The following is a 26,031-nucleotide window of genomic DNA, read 5'->3' on the forward strand; positions in this document are numbered from 1 at the left end:
TGTTAAATCACCCCTTTCAGCATGTGGTACATTCACACTCTGCTTTCCTAAATGGTGTTTGTAGAACAACATCTTGTTTTCTTTGTCTGTTTCCCATTTGTATACAGATGCATCTTATTTTCCTAAACAAAAACAGAAATTCCCTAATGCCCCCTGAGAGGAGGGTCATTTGCAAACTCTTCACACCAGGAAGCGACTGCGCGTCTATGCAAAGCAGAGCAGAAATAATATGGGTGTAGCCCTACATCGCTTCTTTCAGGACTTCTGCTCTCAAGTCTAATTTGAATCTAGCACCTCTAAATCAAAGACACCCGCACATTCCCACCGCTACTGCGAGTGTTTTCAAATACAAAAACGCAATAAATATTTCATATTTGTAGGCCACAGTGAACGATACTGCACAGTCTTTAGAGATGCCAGTAATTGATAGGAGTGGTGAGTTTCCAAATCTCAGGCTCAATAATAAGATGATTTCTCCTTCCTGTTAGTTTCCAAGTGCCCTTCTCTGCTCCGTTTGATCTTAGTGAGGCTGATGAAAAGAAAAAGGGACGAGCAGTTCATTCTTGTTTGTTTGAGATTCTTGATTTGGCGATTTGTGAAGGATAAAAGCACACTTGCAATTAAGAATAATGACAACATCATGTGAAATCAAACTCTTAAAAGAAATGTTGGTTGAAATGTCGCAAATGATATATCACTTCTAAGACATCTAATTATATAACGTAACATTGCATCGAAACAAGAAAAGGGTAGGATGGATGTCATCAGTTATTACTAACCCCCTGTCCTTGGAAGAAATTGAGATTTCACCACCTACAGTTCCCATCTTGGGTGACAAAACATCCAGTTCGTGTCAAAGACAGCCTGTGTTATTTCTCTTTATCTCCAAGTTTTTGTGACACATTTGCATTTTCACACTACGCCAATGCTTCGTTCATGTTTCATCATGGGGGCCAGAAATACTGCCGCATTCTCCCGAAAAATGTAACAACTTTATTTCAAAAGATCAATTATCAGCATAGAAATGAGAATGCTGCTATATGACAGCATGTCAAGAAACTTTGTGTAACCGTTAAAAAAACGGCCACTTCCCATCTGCTGCTGTAACTATGGCTACAGGCTATCTTTTGATTGACAATTCTCCCTCAACTTCACAATGAGGTGATGCAAGGATACTCTATAGCATTCTCTAGTCTCCTTCATGTCTTAAGCTGAGCTTCTTGAAGTGAGGTAAAGAGGAGAAGTGAATTAGAATGAGAAGGTGCAGAGAGAGAAGGTGGGACGTCTGAAGTATAAGGAGCAGCTGTCGTCTCAGATGAAGAGAAACTAGCAGTATAATTTACAATAAGTTGTTAAACTTCAATTATACCGCCTCTCCAACCTTCTCTACAAGGAATAGGTGTTACAAAGCGGCAGACCATGGAAGGTTAATGGGGCTTTTCAATAAGCAATGATATAACATTCCTTTTTTCTGTTTTATTCTTGGTATTTTAATGATTGTTAAAAGATAGTGAAAGAGTAGAGAGGAACTTAATAATGCAATATTCGATAGGCACCACAATAATGCTTTAAGTGTGTAGAATTAATTTATATTATATTTCAAAGACTGATAATGATATAACCAACAGTTTTTTCAGCAACAGAAACTGTTTTAGACACTGATTCTTATTAAAGCTACAAAAGTTAATTAGTGAAAGAGCAGTGAGTAATTTTCTCTTTGTCTATTGTTGTTTGATTAACATTAAGCACACAGACGGAAGCAGGTTTATTAGGTTGATGTCACTTTAAAAGCTACACGGATCAGATATATTGTTACACATGCTTTTTTTTTCAACTGTATACTCCACTTAAGACATAACTGACTGTGTTTACGTGAAAACTCACCAAGAAGAGAACTGAAAGTGCTGTCTGAAAGGCGGCTTCCTGTGCATGTGAGCAGGCCCTACTACGCTTATTTCACCTAATAACATTAAGTATGTCACACGTATGTAACAGTCATGTATCCAATCTATTCTCTGCTGCCTGCGTCAAGATAAAACGTAGACTTTTCATAATCTTTTGAAGTATTAAAATAATTCAGTTATTGTAAGCCATTGCAATATGCATATCGAGGTATGTACTTTTGCGATATTCCGATATACCATGCAGCCCTACTACTCTACTGTTCAAAAGTCGGTAACATTTTTTAAACATTTTTGAAAGATGTTTCATTTACAATTTATTTTACAGTACATGCACTTACGTGTACTTACAGTGTACTTACCTAAGAAAGTGCTGGTTAATATGAGGTAACTACATGGGTTAAGGTTAGGTTTAAGGGTAGGTTCAGAGTTAGAACCTAGTTATTACCCAGTTGATGTACGACAATAATAAGTATATATGTACATGGGGAACAGGAGGACTGTAAAATAAAGTGCTACCGATGTTCCGTATGCCCACCAAGGCTTTCTTCAGTGTCACCTGATCCTTCAGAGATCATTCTAATATGCTCATTTGATGCACAAGAAATATTTATCATCATTATCAATGTTAAAAATGTTGTTCTGCTTAATATTTTTGTGGAGATTTATATACATTGATCAATTTAATGCGCCCTTGCTGAATAAAATTATTCATTTCTTTAAAAAGGTAATTTATTAACTTACTTACAAAATGACACTTAAAATATTCTATTGATATTATGAAATTAATATGTAGAAAATAATACTGATGAAAAATAATTAGGTGTGGTTGAGTACTACAATTTAAGCTCACTAAATTGCTGAAATTCAACAAGCATTAATATATCAACCCAACTTTTATAAATAGCACATGGGAAATATGTGATTCCGACATGGAAAATATGCGATTTTAATGGTTATGTGACAGTGCTAATATCTAATTTAAGACTAACTAATCCTAAAAATAAAATAGAAAAATAGATGTTATTGTATAGAAAAAAGGTTTTGTCAGGTAATCTAAAAAATGTCCTTCACTTGTGAACATCTAAATCAACGTGCACAGCTCCCAGCAGTACTTGAGCCTGATCGGTCAATCAAAAAAATAATGCAGTCAAACGTTTATATATATTCTTGAAGCAGTAAACTGTACAATTGACTATTTGGACAGGTGATTTCATACATAAGTGAGATAATTTCAACTTTTTCTTCTCACATAATAAACTAATTGTAACTCAAATAAATATGTTATGTCCATTTATTTAAAAGTATCCATATAATAAACAAAACTAATGTACAGCGATCAGCCTGTTAGGGTTTATTTTGCGATAATATACCTTACTTATTCAAGTCCCAAAATTTTTCTACAGTATATGGCCAAATAAACTTGACTGCACTAAGTTAGACAAACAAAGGTACGTTTTATAGGTCAGATCAGGTAGAAATGCACTTTTTCACTTTAAAGTGTAGTTTGACATAAAAATAATAGTACTGAAGTATGATTACATAGGATCACAACATCAAACACCTCACGGCAATGACAGCTTTAACCAGACGCTCCATTTGCTGAGCACATGCTTTACGTGCTCATGCTCAAACAGACATTACGTAGTGCTATACAACACCATCTGGCTCAGGAGACAGGAGGCGGTTTGAGGATCAGTGGCACACTTTAAGTCTATATGTGTAACACATTCTTTACTAAAACCTTTCTTTAAGAACGTAGTCACACACCAGATGCCTTACCTCAAAAACCACAATCATAACTTTGATTATCCTCCGGGCTTGTGCATGTGCTTAAAAGGATAGTTTAAATAAAAACATACAATTCTGCCGTTATAACCAAACATTTGCATTTACATTGATGATTTACATGATTGCAAGAGCTTTCAAGCTTTAAAAAGGACGCCAAAACACCATAAAGTACAAAATGACAAATATGACTTGTGCCCTATATTTAAAATCATCTCAAGTAATACAATAGCTATATGGATGAGAGCCATTATTCATGAAAATGTTCACCTCCTGTGAGCAATTACCTAAGCCCCTTTCACACAGAGATTCCGGAAAATACACGGATAAAGTGACCCGGGATTTGACCCGGGTTCGTTTGATTTTGGTTCATTCACACTGCCAGTGATTTTCCGGAATCAGAGAGTGCGTTCACACACAACCCGTAAAAATCCCGTAAAGACGCGACATCGATGTGACGTAATGTCTCAGCAGCGTCTATAGTTTGCTTATGAGCTGCGATGTCTCTCTCGAGAAACCACGCTTGTGCATTTTTTTCTCTGATTCGATCATAAACTAGCGCATTAAGTACCGTTTCACTAGCCTGCTTTCACTTCACTTCAGCATCATCATTACGACACGGCACTGATTAAGGCTTTTGTTCACACAGCGCGCGTTCCAGGACTGATCCCGGCAAAGTTTCTAGGTCCCCAACCCGGCATCGATCCCGGCAATTTCCCGGGATCAACGCGTCGTGTGAAAGGGGCTCTAGAGTCAGTGAGTTGAACCTGGGAACTGAATCAGTCCAATTCATGAACAAATAATTTTGTGAACCACTAATTCACTGACAAGATTCAGAAGAATACCAAAATTTCAGTAGTCAGTACCAATACCAGTAAAATTTCATTATTCTCAATACCAATTTCGGTACCAGATAAAAACAAAAAATGGAATTCCGTTGGTTATCCCTGTCAATCACTGCAGTTTCCAATTCAATTGCGCATTTAAATACGGTTGTCAATCTAGAAACTTTGCAGTGTACTTAGCAACATGAAAAACTAAACTTGTATTCAGATTGTGAATGGGTAATAAACAGAAAACGAGAGAAGAGCCCTCCTTTTATAATGACTTAGGCTCACTGAATTCTGCACTCTTGTGAAAACTACTTATAATTAAAAAAAGCTGTCTTAATTGTACAATGAATCTCATTTACATTGTGTTAACACTTTGTTGGTTATTTTGAAAGGATTCATGAGCGTTTAGCTCGCGCTGAAAAAAACATAACCGCGTAGATTTTCAGCGCTGTTAAACTGTTAAACTTTAAACTAAAATTTGTCAGCTCTTTTTTTAATTTAGTCTTGGAGTACACTTACACGACAATGATGTGCTTAGAACGGAAACGTTTTTCCTTTGCTTGTCTTAATGTTGTCAAAATGACTAAAAACGCTGTTATGCTTGCTTCAGTCTGCCAAAACACTGTTGTTGTGTGAATGAATGGGCCAAAAGCATAAAAAGGTTCCCATTTTTATTTGAAAAAGGTGTTGTGTAAATGGCCTCTTAGTCTTAGACCTGTGCCAAATGTTCTTTTTAGTTTTTATCATATTTAGTAAACCTTGTCCTGTTTTCGTTTAGTCAAGTATTAGATCTTTATCACAGACAAGGCTTAAGCCTAGTTCAAGAATAACTTGACTGTTTAAGCTGTTTTAACTGAAAGCAACTTACAGTGACATATCATGTCTGTGAAACCAGGGCAAAATGTCTGAGCATTTTAGTCTAGTTTTAGCCAATGAAAACTTAGTCACATTTTCAATATGCTGCATAATGGTTGAATTAACAATCTTTTGCACAAAATTATAATCACAACAATTGTTGTCATTTGAGATATTTATTTTTTCATTTAATCTGAATTATTGCACTTTCACCTATAGGCATAAATCAAGAGATTGTCATGGTTCATTTTGCCTCATCTACTTTCTTGATTTATTATAGGCTATTTATCATATAAATTAACATCTCTACATTATGAAAACTGGTAAAACAAGAAACTTAAACTTAAAACGGTGAAATTCCTAATTAGAAATTCCAATAATTGAAAATGACAATATTTTTCTATTAAAACAACAGCATAAAAGGCTTGTAGTAAAGACTTGTACTGCAATCTGTAATATTGTGTCCTCTTTTTTTTTGGGACAAAAGAGTGGTTCTCTTACGAGAGTATCTCTCGTACTGCGTAATATCTTACGCTATGGGGAAAACCTCTTTTCCACGAGATATTGAAGCCAAAAATTATCCTTTAATTTTGATTAATGTAAAACGCTGTGCGGCAGCGTGCAGACATAGGCAAGACGGCTCGCGCGCCTATTGGCTGCCCTGCGGCAACAGCAGCAAGCCTATCGAGAGAGGCCCTGCGTGACGTGACATCCAATGGGGGTGCTTCGCGCCCATTTCGTCGCGTCCCGCCAGAATAGGCGTGGCCTTGGCCTATAAATACGCTCGACAGGCTGATACAAACTGATTTTCAACTCTTCAGCGAAGCACTACTGCATCGCTGGATCCGGAGTGAGAAGCCGCGCCGTCTGATTGTAAGCCTTCTGCGGGACGATCCTTCGAGCCTGAAGTCGCTGGCCTACACCTCGCCGCCTTCAGCCGCCGTACCTGCTACGCTTTCCGGCGTTCATATCCTTTTCACTGCTGAGTGTGTGTTCGCCGCTGCGACTCACACTCTATCTCTGTTTTGTATCTGTTCTAAAAGAGCAAGCGTCTTTTTGAAGACGCTTCGTTCCTGTGGAACTATTGCCATGGTGACTCTGAGGACTTGCCTGGCATTTTCTCTCCGAGTCTGCACTCCCGCCCGCTGTAGTGCCGCGCCGCAAAGCGCCGTATTCAGCGGGTCCTCGAGCCTTCTCCAGCCCGTGAAAGCTCGCCGGTTCGCCCGCCAGCTTCACCAGCTTCAATCGAGTCGCTCACTGACGGACAACGGACACCGCGCGCCGCCGCTTCCGCCATTAGTGACGACAAGATAGCTGCATCGGTAGAGGAGGCCAGCTATTGCCATGGTGAGTGAGACTCCCGCCCGCTGTAGTGCCGCGCCGCAAAGTGCCGTACTCAGCGGGTCCCTGATCCTTCTCCAGCCGTGAAAGCTCGCCGGTTCGCCCGCCAGCTTCACCAGCTTCAATCGAGTCGCTCACTGACGGACAACGGCCGCCGCGCGCCGCCGCTTCCGCCATTAATGACGACGAGATAGCTGCATCTGTAGAGGAGGCCAGCTGATATCCCCGCGTCGGACAGTGAGGATTGGGCGAGCTCTGTGGATCTCCCCCTTCTGCCCGCGAGTCGTCAGGGAAACGGGCCAGCATTAAACCGCGGCTAGCTTTTCTTTACGTTATAAGAAAGCTACCCCGCCCCCCGTGGGCATGCGTCATCGGCGAAATGAGGATAGAGTGTATTTTTAGTCCCGCCGAGGCCGGACCAATCTCCATTCCTCAAACATTTCTCAGTTCCTCTTAGTTTGAGCGGCTGAAAATGTCAATATTGCAGCAATGAGCCTGTTGTATAACACGCACGCATGCAAACAAACGCCAACACACACAAAACTGTGATGACGCTCTATTATGTGGTCGAGCTATTTTAGGCTTTTGTCGTTTTCCCCTGTGGTTCAGTGGCGAAACCTACAGCCATCGCACGGGAGACCCGTGTTCGATCCCAGCTCTCGCAGCAGATAAAATTTAGTCTCGCCCGGCCAGACTTGCACTGATACTTTTCGCTCGTTCAGTTCCAAGAAAATGTGACTGTTCCAGTGTATTTTGCAGTAAACAAGCCGGTACCATGGCCCGCTTGCCTGCACACAAATGCTGTTTCCACGGCGACCCAGAAAAATCATATAAGCAATGTATTGTCTGGTATTCCGGCCACAGCCGATGGTGTTTTGAGTGTAATGAAAATGCCCACAGCCCAGTGTTCATTTCTACACACAAACACAGCCCGCCACAGTGCAGGGCTCGCACATATGAAATCGACTCATGTCAATTGTGCATTAAATGTAGTGAATGTGCCCACAACCCAGTGCCCACAAACACTACAAGCTGCATGTGCCACGTTTTCTGTAAAACGAAACCAACACACATACAGTCAGCTAAGACCCACGGTGTTTAAGTCTCGCCGCGGCCAGACTCCACCGAAACCTCTCGCTCGTTCAGTTCCAAACAATGTGACTGTTCCAGTGTATTTCGCAGTAAACAAGCCGGTACCACAGCCCGCTTGCCTGCACATTAACGCCATTTTTACGGCGACCCAGATAAATCCAATAAAGAGTGTATTTTCTGGTGTCCCGGCCATAGCCGATGGTGTTATGAGTGTTGTAAGAATGCCCACGTCACAGTGCCCATTCCCACACACAGACACAGCCCGCCACAGTTCAGGGCTAGCACAAATAAAATCGACTCATGTCGATTGTGCAAACGTAGTGAATGTGCCCACGACACAGTGCCCACAAACACTCCACAGTTCGTGTCCCACGGTTTCTGTAAAAACGAAACCAACACATATTCAGTCAGCGCAAGCCGACGGTGTTTTCAGTGCAGTAAATGTGCCCGCTGTCCCGCGCCCACATTCACTCACAGACACGCTGAACCCTACGGGGTTTGTCCCGCTCGTTCTCTCTCCACAATTTGTCATAGAGAAAGCGAGTGCGAACAGGCTGCCCGCCGTGATCGGCGCGCCCCCGCCTCGTGCACTTTAAACACAGTGTTCATGTCTCAGCACACCGAAGCTCTGCAGCCGCCGCTGTGCCGCGGCCAGAGCCCGGATATCATTCTGCCTCTAGCTATCCACGCGAATGCATGGGCAATGCTTCCCGGGGTATCAGAATCGGTGTTGAACACTATAAAGAGAGGCTATTCGCTACAGTTCGCTCGACGTCCCCGCCGTTGCACGGCGCGTGTCGAAACCACGGTGGACAATGAAGTATCTCATCTACTTCGAACCGAAATAGCGAAACTACTGAGCAAAGGGGCCATAGAACCTTTATCTCAGGCTCAGAGCGAAGGGGGTGTATACAGCAGATATTTTCTGGTACCGAAAAAAGACGGGGGTCTCAGACCCATTCTAGATCTGCGACAATTGAACAAAGCGCTTCTGAAACGCAAGTTCAAAATGCTGACAACCAGCAAAATCCTCGCGCACGTGCGCCAGGGAGACTGGTTCATGTCAATAGATCTGAAAGACGCCTATTTCCAAATACAGATTGCGTCACGTCACAGGCGATTCTTGAGATTCGCCTTCGAGGGCCAGGCATATCAATACACAGTCCTACCGTTCGGCCTGTCTCCAGCACCCCGTATATTCACGAAGTGCATGGACGCGGCTCTCGCACCCCTGAGACTTCAGGGCATGCGAATTTTGAACTACTTGGACGACTGGTTGATTCTAGCTCGATCACGATCAGAGCTCATAGAACACAAGACCGCATTACTCGAGCATCTCGAGAATTTGGGTCTCATAGTCAATTGGGCGAAGAGTTCGCTGTCTCCCAGCCAGAAAATCTCCTTTCTGGGAACTGTGATGGACTCGCTGTCTATGACAGCACGTCTGTCGCCGGAGCGAGGACTGAACATTCAGCGCGCCGTGAAATCCTTCCGCCGCGGCCCTATAGTCCAGCTCAAACGGTTTCAGAAAATGCTGGGCCTCATGGCCTCAGCATCTTCAGTACTTCAGCTGGGCCTGCTTCGCATGCGCCCACTGCAGTTATGGCTGAAAGCACGAGTTCCGCCCGGGGCTTGGGCCGCTGGTCTGTTTCGCCTCAGGGTCGACAGGAAATGCGTCTCGGCTCTGAAACCTTGAAAAAAGCCGACTGGTACCAGTCAGGCGTGAGTCTGGGGACTCCCTCGAGTGTGATGGGGGTGTCCACGGACGCCTCCACCTCGGGGTGGGGAGCGCTGCTCGAGGGCAGACCGTTCTTTGGCCAGTGGTCAGAACGGGAGAAGCTCCTACACATAAACTGTCTAGAAATGCTGGCAGTAGACAACGCGCTAAGGCGTTTTTGTCCCCAGATAAAAGGCCGCCACGTCTTAGTCCGGTCGGACAACATGTCAGTGGTGGCGTACATAAATCACCAGGGCGGCGTCAGGTCCCGAAGCCTTTACAGGCTGACGAAACGCTTCCCTGGGCTGGGCTCAGCACAACCTGCTTTCACTGAAAGCAGCGCATGTGCCTGGTCACCTGAATCTGGGACCAGACAGACTGTCCAGAAACAATGTCCAAGCAGGGGAATGGTCGCTGCACCCGCAGACGATCCAACTGCTGTGGGAGACATTCGGCAAAGCGCAGGTGGACCTGTTCGCGTCCCAGGAAAACGCTCACTGTCCGAACTTTTTCTCCAAGAGCAGGGACGCGCTGGCCCACGTATGGCCCCGACGCCCCCTCTATGCTTTACCCCCCGTCTCGCTCCTGCCTCAAGTGCTGGAACGAATCAGGGAAAATGGATGCCCAGTGCTGCTCGTGGCTCCGCTATGGACGAACCAAACCTGGTTTCCAGTCCTGATGCAGCTGGCCAGCACTGCCCCGTGGCCGATACCGGTGAGGAGAGACCTCCTCTCTCAGGCAAAGGGCTCGATTTGGCATCCTCGCCCGGAGTTATGGTCCCTACATGTGTGGGCCATCAACGGGTACCCGCTAACCTCCCGGAGGGAGTGTTAAACACGATCACGCAGGCTAGGGCCCCGTCTACTAGACGGCTCTACTCCTCGAAATGGTCAGTGTTCTCTACCTGGTGTCAAGCTCAGGGCTTTTCACCCGTAGACTGCGGGGTTACGGAAGTGCTCTCCTTCCTTCAGGAGCTGCTGGATAAGGGTAGAACCCCGTCCACGCTCAAAGTATACGTGGCGGCCATAGCTGCGTTTGCAAAACCGACGTCTGGCCAGTCACTGGGGAAGAACGACCTCGTCGTGCGATTCCTCAGGGGAGCTCGGAGGCTGAATCCTTCCAGACCTCCCTCAGTCCCTATGTGGGACCTTTCTACGGTTCTGGAAGCCCTGAAAGGTGCCCCATTCGAGCCAATCCATTTGTCAGACATGAAGCACCTGTCTTTCAAAACGGTATTTCTTGTGGCTCTTGCTTCAATGAAGCGCGTGGGGGACTTGCAAGCGCTTTCAGTAAGCGCGTCCTGTATTGAGTTTGGGCCTAATGACTCAAAAGTCATACTCAAACCAAGGCACGGGTACGTGCCAAAATCCCTCAACACACCGTTCAGGGCCCAGGTTATTTCCCTGTGCGCCCTCCCGGTGAACAATGAGGAAGCAGATGCTAATCTCCTTTGCCCCGTCAGGCCGCTGAGGGCTTTTGTGTCCCGCTCGTCTGTCTTCAGGCAGACCGAGCAGCTCTTTGTTTTGTTTGGCGGACGCTCCAAGGGACTGGCCGCATCAAAACAGAGCCTATCCAGATGGATAGTCGATGCCATAGTGCTGGCTTACACTTCTAAGGGCCTGCAGTGTCCTTTGGGTGTCAGAGCGCACTCCACGAGAGGCGTGGCCTCTTCGTGGGCGTGGTCTAGTGGGATTTCCTTGCATGATATCTGTATGGCGGCGGGCTGGGCCTCGCCGTCTACATTTATAAGGTTCTATAACCTAGAAGTTCCCGCCTTACAGGCCAAGCTGCTGTCGGTCTAGAATTCAGTACTATCTGTCCCGCTGCGCCGGCGCAGAATGCTGAGTTTTGATTGAGTATCGCTCACTGATCGATGGAACAGCTCCATGGGTGTTGAATAGCCCGTATTTTTGCCCAGTTCAGGCTGAACGCGTTCACCCTGTCTGCGGGATATACTGTTGACATAACTAGCTCCTATGGGATGCTATTTCGTGGGGTATGATGCTGGTAGCCTCTCTTCTCCGACTCTCTGTGAGTCTACGGTGATTATGCACTATATGAGCCCCGGGCTACTGCCCTTGGGACTTTGGTGTCGGATCCCAGTACGCACGGCGTCTTACATTGTGTTCCCCATAGCGTAAGATATTACGCAGTACGAGAGATACTCTCGTAAGAGAACGTACTCGGTTACTAACGTAACCTCGGTTCTCTCTAGAGAGGGAACGAGTACTGCGTATCTTGCCGTGCATACAACAGCGCTGGTTCGCTTCAGCGTTGAAAACCAGTTTGTATCAGCCTGTCGAGCGTATTTATAGGCCAAGGCCACGCCTATTCTGGCGGGACGCGACGAAATGGGCGCGAAGCACCCCCATTGGATGTCACGTCACGCAGGGCCTCTCTCGATAGGCTTGCTGCTGTTGCCGCAGGGCAGCCAATAGGCGCGCGAGCCGTCTTGCCTATGTCTGCACGCTGCCGCACAGCGTTTTACATTAATCAAAATTAAAGGATAATTTTTGGCTTCAATATCTCGTGGAAAAGAGGTTTTCCCCATAGCGTAAGATATTACGCAGTACTCGTTCCCTCTCTAGAGAGAACCGAGGTTACGTTAGTAACCGAGTACGTTTTGTTCAAGTTTTATTTTTTTAACAACATTTAAGTATTTTTTCGTCAATGGTATAGCATGTTGATATAGTTACAGTTACTGTTTAATGATATTAGTGTCATTATCTCATCATAGTCATGGAACAAAAGGACATCAACAAACATTTTTGTCATAGATTTCGTTAACAAAATTAGCACTACTAACAGACACCTCTGATCTGCCATTTTGATCCTGCGCTCAACAGATATGATTGTGATTGGCTACAATGCTCAACACTTGTAAAAACACGATGTAAATAGAAACCTTTGATGCACAGAGAGCACTCAAACAAACACGAACGAGTACATTTGAAAGCAACGTCTATCAGCGGCTACCGAATATACCTGGTGCTCAGTACTACTGGTACTGCAGAAATGCTGGTACAGTCAAGGTAGTACCTGTACGTTTGACAACCCTAACTTGGTATATAGCGCACAGGCACTAGGGAAGGATGGGAGTAGTTCAGGAGGTTGAACTTAATGCACTTTGAAAGTGATGGACACTCGAGCTGCCGAGAGAAGGACATTCATCAAAAGGCTCCATGATTCAACCTTCCTGACAGGAAAGAGGAAGCTACTGATTACATTTTCCATTAAGCTTGATCAATTCTGGAACTGCTCAAGGATCCAACTTTCTACAGCACATCTGAACAGTGTCAGGGGAACATGTTCATTAGAGGCCAGACGCTACATTAGCCTTCTTAAGAATATACTTAACCGTAAATAAATAAATCATAATATGTGAAGGAGAATGAAAACAGAGTATGTAGCAAAAATTTTCTTCTTTTTTTTAGTCTTTTGACAATAATACTAAAGATATATTTCAATAATTATGCATTTGCTTGAAAACGGCTCAAAAATACACTACCACTCAAAAGTTTGGAATCATATGACATTGAAGAATATAGTAATGGCTGCTGATTAAAGCAAATAAATGCAGCCTTAGTGAGAATAAGAATTTTTTAAATTATTTTTTTAAACATAAAACCTTACCCACCACAAACTTTTGAACAGTAGTATATCACAATAGTTATGTGTCTGTTTGAAAACAGTTAAAACATGTCAAATAGATTCAACATGTTTAATGTAAGATCTAAAAGTAAAACTAAGAATCTAATTACTAATAACACATTTTCCACACTTTACACAACATGAATCCTCATTTATATCTTTTTGTTATTTTCATTTTATATCTTCATTAATTTTCCTTTATTTACCTGCATACTTTTTACTGAAACGTTGTAATCTATGAAAACTCCTAAACAGGAACATTGGCCAAACCAATGGAGTACGTTTGGGGTGGGACTATCTGTTTGGCAGACCAATGGAAGTTGTGGACACAGTCACTTATTTTTGCAATAAAAGGAGAAAAAAAAAACAGTACATCAAATGTTTGACGTTTAATCTATACAGCTATGATGGGAAAAATGTTGGACCGATGAGATTTCACTTTGGGTGGGGGCTACCCAGTGCAATGCTGCAGAAATAGAAACCAAATGATTAAGACAAAAACTCAAGAAAGATTTTTAGTGCTCATCATGTCATGTCGCATATGGTGCTACTGAAGCCAATTTGCATTTGCACAAAAGAGCCTGTGCATTTCTGAAATAGTAAAAAAAAGGGACTGAGGTTCAATTTACCGAGGCAGTGATGCAGATGACCAAACAATGTTTTTGCGGTAGAAAGTTGGCAGTGAGCTCACCTGTAAAAAGGAGGAGGGTCACCTTGTGCCTCACAGCTGAAAACCACCTCTCTGTTCTTCTCCATGGAGTCTACTGGAAACACAATGCTGCCTGGCTGCTTGGAGAACACGGGAGTCTGCAGCGTGTTGCCTACAGACAGAGAGAGAGAGAGAGAAAGAGAGCGATCAGCACGCTCCACTTACAGACACCCAACCTGCTTGCAAAACAAGCTATTAGCTGGTGGCACGGAGCAGGCCAGCACTGGTAAGGCATTAGAGAGTCAAACCACAAGCAGACAAAACATATCAATTAATTCCACTAACACCACGGCAACTGTAATGGAATCGCCGTTGATTGATATAGAACAATGGTTTGAAGACAAGCGTTCATCGCTTTCCATCACCTCTGTGGTCTGTTTTTAACCTTCGCTATGGCAGCGCAGTTGTAACGGAAAACGCTCAGGCAATTAGACGTGTGGTAAGCGCCTCTCGGTTGAGATTTGAGGCTCCTCATGTGAGATGGCTCGCGCAACCTGCTCGGATAACCGCACAATTGTCTAGGTTTTGAGACATGGGACCAAAAAATAAATCTTGCCCATGGTATCACAGACAAGGCTTAAGCGTAGTCTCAGACTAAAATGCATTATTGAGCTGTTTAAAAACAACTTGTTTTGTCTCAAGATGCACACCAGTAATGTGTTTTTTAAGGCACGTTTATAAAAGCCACTTAAATGTTCTAATTGAACAAAGGGCTAATTCTGGCTTAATCTAAGCCCTGTCTGGGAAACCGGGCCTTTATGTACCAAGCAAGAACTTATTTTGGATCAATCTGTTAAATATATATATATATATATATATATATATATATATATATATATATATATAGGCATTAATTAAAATGTTAATGTTTCTTCAACATTTAAAAAACCTCACTATATGAGGTATATTAAATATGATTACTGAATGATAATGTAAAAATCATAATTATCGTAGTGAAAATGCAATGCATTAATTGAAAACATTCCAGTGATCATCTCTGATCATTTTTAAAGAGGAAATGCTGTTATTTTCAAAAACTAATGCAATGGCTTGGGCATGTTTTCTTCCATCTCTCAAAATCTGCAAAATAGCTGTAGGTCCTTCTCCAAAAATTAGCATATTGTGATAAAGTTCATTATTTTCCATAATGTAATGATAAAAATTAAACTTTCATATGTTTTAGATTCATTGCACACCAACTGAAATATTTCAGGTCTTTTATTGTTTTAATACTGATGATTTTGGCATACAGCTCATGAAAACCCAAAATTCCTATCTCAAATTATTTGCATATCATGAAAAGGGTCTCTAAACGAGCTATTAACCTAATCATCTGAATCAACCCATTAACTCTAAACACCTGCAAAAGATTCCTGAGGCTTTTAAAAACTCCCAGCCTGTTTCATTACTCAAAACCGCAATCATGGGTAAGACTGCCGACCTGACTGCTGTCCAGAAGGCCATCAAGAGGGTAAGACACAGAAAGAGGGTAAGACACAGAAAGAAATTTCTGAACAAATAGGCTGTTCCCAGAGTGCTGTATCAAGGCACCTCAGTGGGAAGTCTGTGGGAAGGAAAAAGTGTGGCAAAAAACGCTGCACAACGAGAAGAGGTGACCGGACCCTGAGGAAGATTGTGGAGAAGGACCGATTCCAGACCTTGGGGGATCTGCGGAAGCAGTGGACTGAGTCTGGAGTAGAAACATCCAGAGCCACCGTGCACAGGCGTGTGCAGGAAATGGGCTACAGGTGCCGCATTCCCCAGGTCAAGCCACCTTTGAACCAGAAACAGCGGCAGAAGCGCCTGACCTGGGCTACAGAGAAGCAGCATTGGACTGTTGCTCAGTGGTCCAAAGTACTTTTTTTGGATGAAAGGAAATTTTGCATGTCATGCGGAAATCAAGGTGCCAGAGTCTGGAGGAAGACTGGGGAGAAGGAAATGCAAAAATGCCTGAAGTCCAGTGTCAAGTACCCACAGTCAGTGATGGTCTGGGGTGCCATGTCAGCTGCTGGTGTTAGTGCACTGTGTTTTATCAAGGGCGGGGTCAATGCAGCTAGCTATCAGGAGATTTTGGAGCACTTCATGCTTCTATCTGCTGAAAATATTTAGTGCCAAAACCACTGGTAAATGGTTTACTGACCATGGTATTACTGTGCTCAATTGGCCTGCCAACTCTCCTGACCTGAACCCCATAGAGAATCTGTGGGATATTGTGAAGAGAAAGTTGAGAGACGCAAGACGCAACACTCTGGATGAGCTTAAGGCCGCTATCGAAGCATCCTGGGCCTCCATAACACCTCAGCAGTGTCACAGGCTGATTGCCTCCATGCCACGCCGCATTGAAGCAGTCATTTCTGCAAAAGGATTCCCGACCAAGTATTGAGTGCATAACTGAACATAATTATTTGAAGGTTGACTTTTTTTGTATTAAAAACATATCTTTTATTGGTCGGATGAAATATGCTAATTTTTTAAGATAGGAATTTTGGGTTTTCATGAGCTGTATGCCAAAATCATCAGTATTAAAACAATAAAAGACCTGAAATATTTCAGTTGGTGTGCAATGAATCTAAAATATATGAAAGTTTAATTTTTATCATTACATTATGGAAAATAATGAACTTTATCACAATATGCTAATTTTTTGAGAAGGACCTGTATATTACCAACTGATTATGAAGAGATTATAATATCAAAGCTGAAGAGACGTGGGTGAAGATAACATTAAAATATAATAATGCTGCTGTGCTGTTACATTTGCAGTCTTTTGTTGTTGGACAAAAATCGATCTTGTCTATGAATTGTTCCTTTACTGTGTTTAAAAAGTCTGTCATTCTCCATTATTTTACACCTAGAGCCTCAGCTAATTACACTTGTACTTTATATCACTTAAGGTTGGTTTGTGCAAAGAAAACTCATTAGGTATTGCACTTCAGCTCGCTAGATCTCTGCACAAATGATGAAGCAAATTTTACAAAAATAATAACAGAGGAAGTAGAATTGAGACTAACTAACTTAGTCTGCAGCAGCCATAAAAAGCTCTAAAGGTCATCATGCTTCTAAAGAGCAGCAGGAGTGAGCATTTTCTCCACAAACCAGAGAACATACACACATATTTCAGCTTCAAAATAACAGAAAAATGCTTTTTAGCGACAAAGGGTGTCAGCATATCATTGGTTAAACTTAAAACAATTTAAAACATTATTTAAACAAGCAATCAAACGGGGGGAAAAGCAGCATAAATCATAATCATTTTCTTTAGGTTCATTTCTGTGAAATCCATTTAATTCCAGTTACTGAAAAATGCTTTCTAGTTTGAGAGCTTGTATTGCTTGCAGGAGACAAAATGAGAGATACATTTTAAGCTTTTTTTAAGGAGGAAAAATATTTTTTTTTTCCTGAGGTCTTAACAAAATAAAAAACATAAAAGAATTTCTTTTTAGGCAGCCTGGTTGCATAATGTTTTGCCATAAGCCATGTAAATGTGTTTTGTATCACAGACAATATTCAAAAAGTGTTGGCACTAAAAAATTCAATAGTTAATATATTAAAATTATATTTCTACATTTCTTTTGCATATACAAAAATGAAAGGGCAAAACAACTCTGGTATCAGCTCACTCCATATGAAAAGCTGAAAAACAATTCTGATTGGAATTTAAGAAAAAATATATGAACTTAAAATACATACAGCAGGCTGTAAGTTTCAACATTTCTATCCAATACCTTTCTAAACATAATTGATTCCAATTTATATAATGCATTATCACCAAATATTGATTCATTTCACTTAATTTCATATAAAGACTCTTAAATTATAATATAAAATTTACAAACTATAACAAATTGACTAAAATGTAAATCATGATTTAAATAAAATTCTGAAAATAAATTACTATCAACATATATTTTACAAACAAAAGTGTGTGTGTGTGTGTGTGTGTGTGTGTGTGTGTGTGTGTGTGTGTGTGTGTGTTTTAAACCTTGTGTTGTGACGACCAAATGTCCCCACAAGCATAGTAAAACCACTAATGTTTTACCTTGTAGGGACCTGTTTTTGGTCCCCATGAGGAAAACAGCTTAAAAATCATACTAAGTGATGTTTTTTGAAAATGCAAAACTGCAGAAAGTTCTCTTTGATGGGTAGGTTCGGGGGTAGGGTTAGTGTAAGGGGATAGCATGTTTGTACGTATAAGAATCAGTATGTCTATGGAAAGTACCTATAAAACATGAAAACACAATACGAGTGTCACGGTGTGGATTTTGTGTCTTGTTCCTAGTTCTTGTCTGTCATGTTATTCCCTGATCGTCATGTGATCCTGCCATGTGTCTTGTCATTTGTTAGTTGTCTGATCATTGTTCACAGGTGTTCCTTGTCTTGTAATTAATCTTTGTATTTAAGCCCTCATGTTTGCCCTGTGTCTTTGTCTAGTATTGAATGTTTGTCCAGGTTCTTGTTCTGAGTTTCATGCCTTGCCATGCCCTTGTTTTATGTTTCATTATGTTTTGTAGTAAAGTTGCATTTGGGTTGTCTACCAGCTTGTCTCCAGTGGATTAATTCGTAACAATGAGTGTTTGTTAATTTAGAAATAACACATGAAATCAAGTGATGACTTACTGTAAATTCTGAGTAATTTGAGAATATATGTAAATCTCACGAATTATATTTTTCAATTGAAAGTCATTGTAATGTGTTCAAATATTAAAAAGATACTCAGCTCTCATGTTCTGCTTCATCTCGAAATTTTTGAGTGTCGGTCAGTGTTCACCATCCATTCTACTACAACTGATGCATCTTTCCAGAGTAAATGGATACTTACATCACTGGTGAAGACCACATTCGATACTAAGTGCCTTATTTTGCAACCTTTATTTTCATTTTATTGGATTGTGTGTATATGAATAAACAAGTAAAAACAGTTGTCTACACAACACAGTAGAATTTGTTCCACAGTGCATAAGTGTGTGAATCACTGCCACCTGTATTGCTGCTCTCTAGGTTCCGGGTGCTTTAATTGGGCTTGTTTTACTTCCCATCGCAGGGACAGATACTTTATCGCAGCTCTAACTATCTCTACTAATTCCTCCTGTGACATGACAATGACAGCCCCTTATTTCAGTGTCAGAGGCACCACTGTACATTCTCTCTGTACCTGGTGATACACACTGCTCGAAACACATTGTTTGGATTTGGTTGTTAAAAATGCGAATATGAGTAGCTTTTTAGGATATAAAATTCAACCTGGAATGTCTTTACTGTCACTTTTGATCAATTTATTGCATTCCTGCTGAATATATATATTTTTTTTAAGTTGACCATATATCTGTGGATGGATGGATCTACTGATCTATCCGTCAGTCCTCATAGTTACCTTAACGTGTCTCCACTGAAAAAGGGCATTAAGCAAATGCTATTGGTGTGATGTGCATTCTCGATAATTTTACACCTACAGCCTCACTTACGGTGTGTGCATGTTTGTTGGCTCTGTGCAAAGAAAACTCATTAAATATTTCACTTAAGCTCGCTAGATCTCTGCACAAATGATGAAGCAAATTTTGCTAAAATAAAAACAAAGGAAGTAGAATTGAGACTAACTAACTTAGTCTGCAGCAGCCATAAAAAGCTCTAAAGGTCATCAGGCTTCTAAAGAGCAGCAGGAGCGAGCATTTTCTCCACAAACCAGAGAACATCCACACATATTTCAGCTTCAAAATAAGAGAAAAATTCTTTTTAGCGACAAGGGGTGTCAGCACATCATTGGTTGTGCTAAATAAATAAGCAGCTTAGAAAATTTTCAAAACAATTTAACCAAGCGATAAGATGGGGGGAAAAGCAGCAGAAATGATAACAATTTTCAAAGGGTTCTTTTCTGAGAAATCCATTTAATTCCATTAACTGCAAAATGCGTTCAGCTTTGAGAGCTTGTATTGCTTGCAGTAGATAAATAGATGGATATATAGATAGATAGATGGATAGATAGATAGATAGATGATAGATAGATAGATAGATAGATGATAGATGATAGATAGATAGATAGATAGATAGATAGATAGATAGATAGATAGATAGATAGATAGATAGATAGATTATCAGAATCTATTTATCAGAAAAAAAACCTACACATTTCACTTCATAAGTCATTTATTAAACCAATATGTGCACAATTCCAGAGGGAGAGCACTAAAAATATTCTGTATGTTTGACATAGTGTTATCTTGTCATATGTTACTGTTGATGTTGGATGCAGAGGGGCCAATCACCTGTACAAACACAAACGGAATATATCCAGAGGACATATGACACAAGTTATGAGACACATTTCACAAGCCTTGCATCATGTCTTGCTCCATGACAACGTACAGCAATGAACAGCAACACCACAAGGACTGACAAGACTTTTAACACAGGAAAGGGTAAACAAAGTTAACGTTTTAATTTAAAATAAGATCTTTAAAATCACATTAAATGGGGGCAACGGCACAATTATTCAAGAACAGGTGTGTTATCCTTCGGGAAGACGAGTCGGTTCAAAACTGCAAGATTGCATGTGTTGTGATCAACCGCATCTCCCAGTCAGTCAATTAATGACGCATTCTCATTAAAAGGTCAAGAAATACTTCAACTTAAGTCTGTCTCATTTTTCCTCATCAAAAACATCTCGGCTTGCTCTGCCAAACATGCTATGATACCTCAAACAAGCATTAGAAGGAAGTCAGAGAGAGGTGAGGTTGGGGGGTGGGGGGTGGGGGGGATGGTGGGATCGGGTTGCATTTCCCATGAATAAAACATTTATCGATATATACATATGCAAAAGAAAATGTCGAGCAAGCGCAACCAACAACAAAACGAAGCAGGTGCCAAAAAGGGAAACATAAAAAAACGAGAACGGTAGGAAAGAAAACAGGGCCAGCGGTGAATCGCTGACATCACCAATTAACAAGGGTTTGCCTGCGCAGCCATCTAGGGATGCGTGTGCCTTCATGCAGCCACAAGAAGAATAATTGCGTCCCCCGAGATGGAGCAGGTGAGTCCACCTGGAGCGAAACGAGGGCTTCTGTTACTCAGAGACGGTCTTAGCTTTCATCAACAAGAAGTCAGCTCCCGCTAATACTGTCATCAATGAACTGCAATGAAATCAAATGAAAGCTAATGAAAGCTTTAATGTAGTCAATCGCAGGAACCGAGCGGCCTGGTATTAAGACGTCATCCTGCGCAAGATTATTTTTCACAAAGTCAGGAGGTACTTGAAATATCTCAGGCGCTGGAGTGTCTCACTAAAAATTGATTACTTGGGGGTTTCTGGTCTCCTTCATAGACCAGATGGAGAGACTGAGGCTGAGGCTGCAGAAATGCAGACGAGGATCAGGACAGTGCTGTATCACAGCCACAGCTGTACTCTGCTCGATAGTCTTTTTGAGGAGTCCGCAGGGCTGTGCTAATAGGACACTGCCGCTGTTGGCCTGGCAACGGGACACAGGGTGGCGTAGACCAGATGCCGTGATCCACAGAACAACGGAGAGAGTGCGAATAGCAAAAAAAGAGCAAAAACATGACAAAGGTTGCAAGTTTTTCTTATCTCGTTATCTCATCCCGTTATGGTTTACAATGATTTAAGATAAGGCTACAAAGATCAAAAGACACAAAGAACAGATAGAACGGAACAGGCACTGAAAAAGTACTTCACTGTATGAAATAGCTTTAAAACTAATTGATTTCATTCAAGTCAACATCATCACTGTCTGTCTAACATCGCTGAATTGTCTAATAAGCTAAATACATTAGGTTACAGAACATCAACAAAAAGTGCCTCATGGCAACAGTTGCACTGTTGCAGGGTTGTCACTTTTTTACTGTCTAGTCATGACACTTCAACGTGCATCTAATTTTCAGGCTCCATATAACAATTAACAAAGTCAATGTGCAACGTAAAGGTGATAAATAGTTAAATGCAAAAGCTCTTGGTCCTAAATGGTCCTAAAGCTCTTGTCTGATTATAACCCTTCCTTTTCCAGAGATATCCCTCCGACCTATTCTCTTTTGTAATGTCTCTCAGCCATCTCTCTTTCTACAGTCTTTCTTTAAATCTCCCTCTTGCTCACTCTCTCTCCTCCCCATCATGACACACCCCCTACTGCTGATTGGCTACAAGTGTGTTGTTGTGCTCGGTCTAATCCATTTTCAATAGCGTTTCTCAGAAATCGATTACTGCATTTTTAAGTTTAAACTTATTAGCTAAATAATTTGAATGGGAGTCTGTATGTTAAGTGATTTGTGTGTGTCTAAATGAACAATAATATACCAAATAAACTGACAATGTTCACACTCACATGAACTTGAGACATTTTAAATTATTACCAAATTATTATTTTTTTTTGTGCGTTTCAGCACATATTTAATGAATTGGTGTCTAATTGATATGCTATCACGTGTTTTGGGGCAGCTTGTAATATAAAAAAATGCATATTGCAATAATGAGAGTAATGACTTGGCAAAGTTACATAGAAATATTTCGTTGTCAATCTCCCCTGTTCTGTGGTTCACACATAAGACTATGATTTACTGGGACATTGTCAGAGTGCAGACTCCATTGCTGGATCAATGCAGAGCAAGAGGACCTGCGATTGGTTGGGGTTCTTGCCACACTCCAATCATTGATCAAGTCCCTGAAAATTCATGAGCAAAAATTCCAACATGTATTGAAGGCTTTCATAAATCTGCTCCTGAGAGTATTAGTTCCGCTGGCTGGCTAAATCATGGGCTGTCAATAATTCAGCTGAAATAATTCACTTCTCAAGTGCATCTGACAGCCAAAATATATAACAAACTATGCATGATAATGAGCAAAATCAGTTGCGGCAGCTGCTAAGACTAGTTTGTTGTTGATTAATGAGGTATTAATTGATCTTAACACTGCACTACTCTTTGTAATGATCAGATTAAAGGTTTCTCTCAACTAAAGCTGCTATTATTAATGACAAGAGATGTATTAGAGCAAGAAGACCGAGAACCAGTCTCAGGACCAAATACAATTAATTTATTGTTCAATATCAAATCTATGTAAAATCAAGCAACAAGCTACAAAACACTGTATCAAAACCATACCAAAATATGCTTATGTGGACATGCTACCATGGTCATACAACATTTTTGGACATATAATATGGCAAAACCATAGTATTATATTGTAGCACATAGGTTGCGTAAGTGCATTTATTCAGCAACCACAATTGCAAACTATATGGTCGGAGAATCAAGTTTGGATTTATTACTGTTCGTCACAGAAGGTTTTCTCACAGATTTAGAAGCAGCCAAATCACACGGCCTCATAAAGGAACACATACTGAGCAAAATCATAAAGGTATGATACATACTCATAAAGGTATGATACTTTAACTCAAGCAGAATTTCACAATGGACATCACTAAACTCCAACATATGTTTGTCATTGTTGTCAGATCATCAGCGCTTTTTTGCAGCCCAGGGACTGCGTGCGAGTCTGGTTACCAGATTGGGAAGATTAAGAAGATTAACATTAAGGCAAGGCAATTTTATTCATATAGCACATTTCATACACAATGGTAATTCAAAGTGCTTTACATAGAAGAAATTAAATGGTAAATGGTAAATGGACTGCATTTATATAGCGCTTTAACAGACCCAATGGCCACCAAAACACTTTACATATTGCCTCACATTAACCCATTCATACACCGACGCCGGTGTCAGCCATGCAAGGCCATCCAGCTCGTCGGGAGCAGCTGGGGTTAGGTGTCTTGCTCATGGACACCTCAACACTTGGTCAGGTGGAATCGGGGATCGAACCACCAACCTTTCGGTTTGTAGACAACCTACATGAACCACTGAGCCACTGCCGCCCAACATAATTGAAAGAAATTAGAATACTTAAAACATAAAATAAAATACAGTACAAACAGTTGGACGAACAGTGGCGAAGTGCTCATTCAGTAAATGCACAGCTAAACAGATGTGTTTTGAGTTTGGATTTGGATTAAGGGAGCCAATATCTAGACGATAATTTTTTATTGGAAGCAGAAATCATTAATCATGCAGCCCTAAACTTTTATTTAAATTTTAAATATTTTTTTACATTTAAATTGCATTTTATATCAGCTATTTTCCAAGGCAAAATATCTCATTTTTATTTAGTTTAACTTGATGTGCTACAAGTTTAATAATATATAATATTAATAACTATAATAACTTAAACTGAAATAAACAAAATGACAAAAAAAACACAAAACAAAATTTGCCTAAACCAAAAATTAATACATTTTTCATAAACAGGAAATCATAAATCATAAACATAAAAATGTATTCAAAACTATAATAGTATCTCAATTATACTAAAATAACACTGGATTCTAATCCATGGTACTTTGAGATATACCATGGAAGTGAATATAATGCATACTGATACAAGCTATGCCCTTAATTCATAAAATGAAGGAAAATGCAATATGATGGTGAATATAAACAATATTAAAATAGTCATTATCGATACTGTACCCTAACTGTGTAAGACTTCCCATGCAGGTACAACAGGTTGACTTTTTTATAATGGCCTTGAATGTGGCTCACCCAATCAGATTTTATTGGCAAAACTATCCATTTTTTTAATACTAAAAGTGAACCAGATCCAATGGCTAAATAGAAATTGTTTCAAGTATTAAATACATCAAAATGCATGCATAAATGCATATTTTAACATTCAAAACTATTTCTATTTAGCCATTAGAACTAATTTACTGAAGTCTGAAATTCTCTATTCAAATGTCCATTGTGCCGCCATTAAATGACAAGTGTCAGACATTTCAAGAATTTCAAACTGTAATGCTGCTTGCATAATATAGCCTAGAATGTGACACTTTTAAATTAAATTCACGGCAGTGTCTTTCACCATGACAACATACAATACCATACCTTTACAGTTCTAACACAGTCTGTGTGTGAGAGTGACCTCATATGCCACATCTCGGAATCCGGCTAGGCAACGGGCCGGAATCAATCAATTGAGCACCAAGTCAAAAACTCCTGTTAACTTTTCTAGCTCTCTCTCTCTCGTCTGAGTGTGGATTTGAAGATTCTTATACATAAAGATGAAAGAAATGTATTATGTTAAAAAAAGAAGGGATTTCTAAAGGTGAGAACATCAAACTAAGAGCACTTGTATTCAGTTTCTCACACTGAAGACAAATGGCTACTTACTGTAGTTACTTTAGGTTTATAACTAAAGACTTTCAGAAAAAATGTAATCCGTTTCATTGAACACACACACGTTGTTAGAGATTTCAGTATGTCTTTCAAAGGAAAGTCATTAAAGATTACAAGCTTTAGACTTTTAAAATCCCATTCCGAACGAACCAAATGCACAAACACAATCTCTGTGACCAGGTGACCATGTGAATTTACAGATCTCACCACAAACCACAATGTGAATAGAGAATAAATTACAACAAGCAGACAAGGCAAAACCTTCTTTAGAAAATCCAAAATCTATTGCATTAATTTTTGCACTCCATAAGCCACGGGCAGAGCAGCTTTTCCACGCTCAGCTCTTATAGATACGGGCAGATAAGTCTGTTTAGAACTCAGACTTGAAGCCAATTGTGGGTATGTTCTCCCTTGGCATTGATAAAAGCTAAACTTAGAGATATGGTCCACTCTGAAAAGAGCTACGATATCTGTAAATCCAACTGTGGCAGACGCCACACGGCGTGCCCTGGTGAACTTACAAGAAAATGTATTCCTCCATGCTCGATGAAGCCCCCAACACATCTGATCATGCATTTGTGTGAAGAGAGCGACAGAAAGCTATATAAATTGGTTCAAGGTCAGGGAACGACGGAAACGCTCCCCGTATTGTTCATGCTCTGCGGGAGCCATTAGAGTGAATGGGGTTCTGTGAGATGGGGCTAGTCCGGCGCCAAAGGGGAAAATCCATCTTTGGGTTGATAAATGATAATGGAAAGAGAAAGATATAGATATGAGTACTTTGGCCACATGTGGATATGATTTATATTAAATATTGAGATGTGGAAAGAATGGAAATAATCATGGCAGATGTTTTATGCTGCTTTGAATAAATGCATATTGCTTTTCCAGGAAAGGTGACCATTCAGAATT

The 26,031-nt window shown here is 40.9% G+C and overlaps 1 protein-coding gene across 2 annotated transcripts in view; it reads right to left on the reverse strand.

The window, feature by feature from the left end:
• The window catches only part of cntn4 (contactin 4), a 170,390-nt gene that overhangs the window by 108,733 nt on the left and 35,626 nt on the right, over positions 1–26,031 (reverse strand). For both annotated transcript variants that reach the window (XM_077197996.1, XM_077197995.1), the window contains exon 3: positions 13,870–13,999. In XM_077197996.1, the coding sequence (XP_077054111.1) occupies positions 13,870–13,999 (130 nt within the window). The remainder of the gene's footprint in view (positions 1–13,869; positions 14,000–26,031) is intronic.

Source organism: Siphateles boraxobius, unplaced genomic scaffold (genome assembly GCF_051911475.1).
Source record: "Siphateles boraxobius isolate OS27281-9 unplaced genomic scaffold, OSU_SipBor_1 41, whole genome shotgun sequence".
NCBI classification, from domain to species: domain Eukaryota; kingdom Metazoa; phylum Chordata; class Actinopteri; order Cypriniformes; family Leuciscidae; genus Siphateles; species Siphateles boraxobius.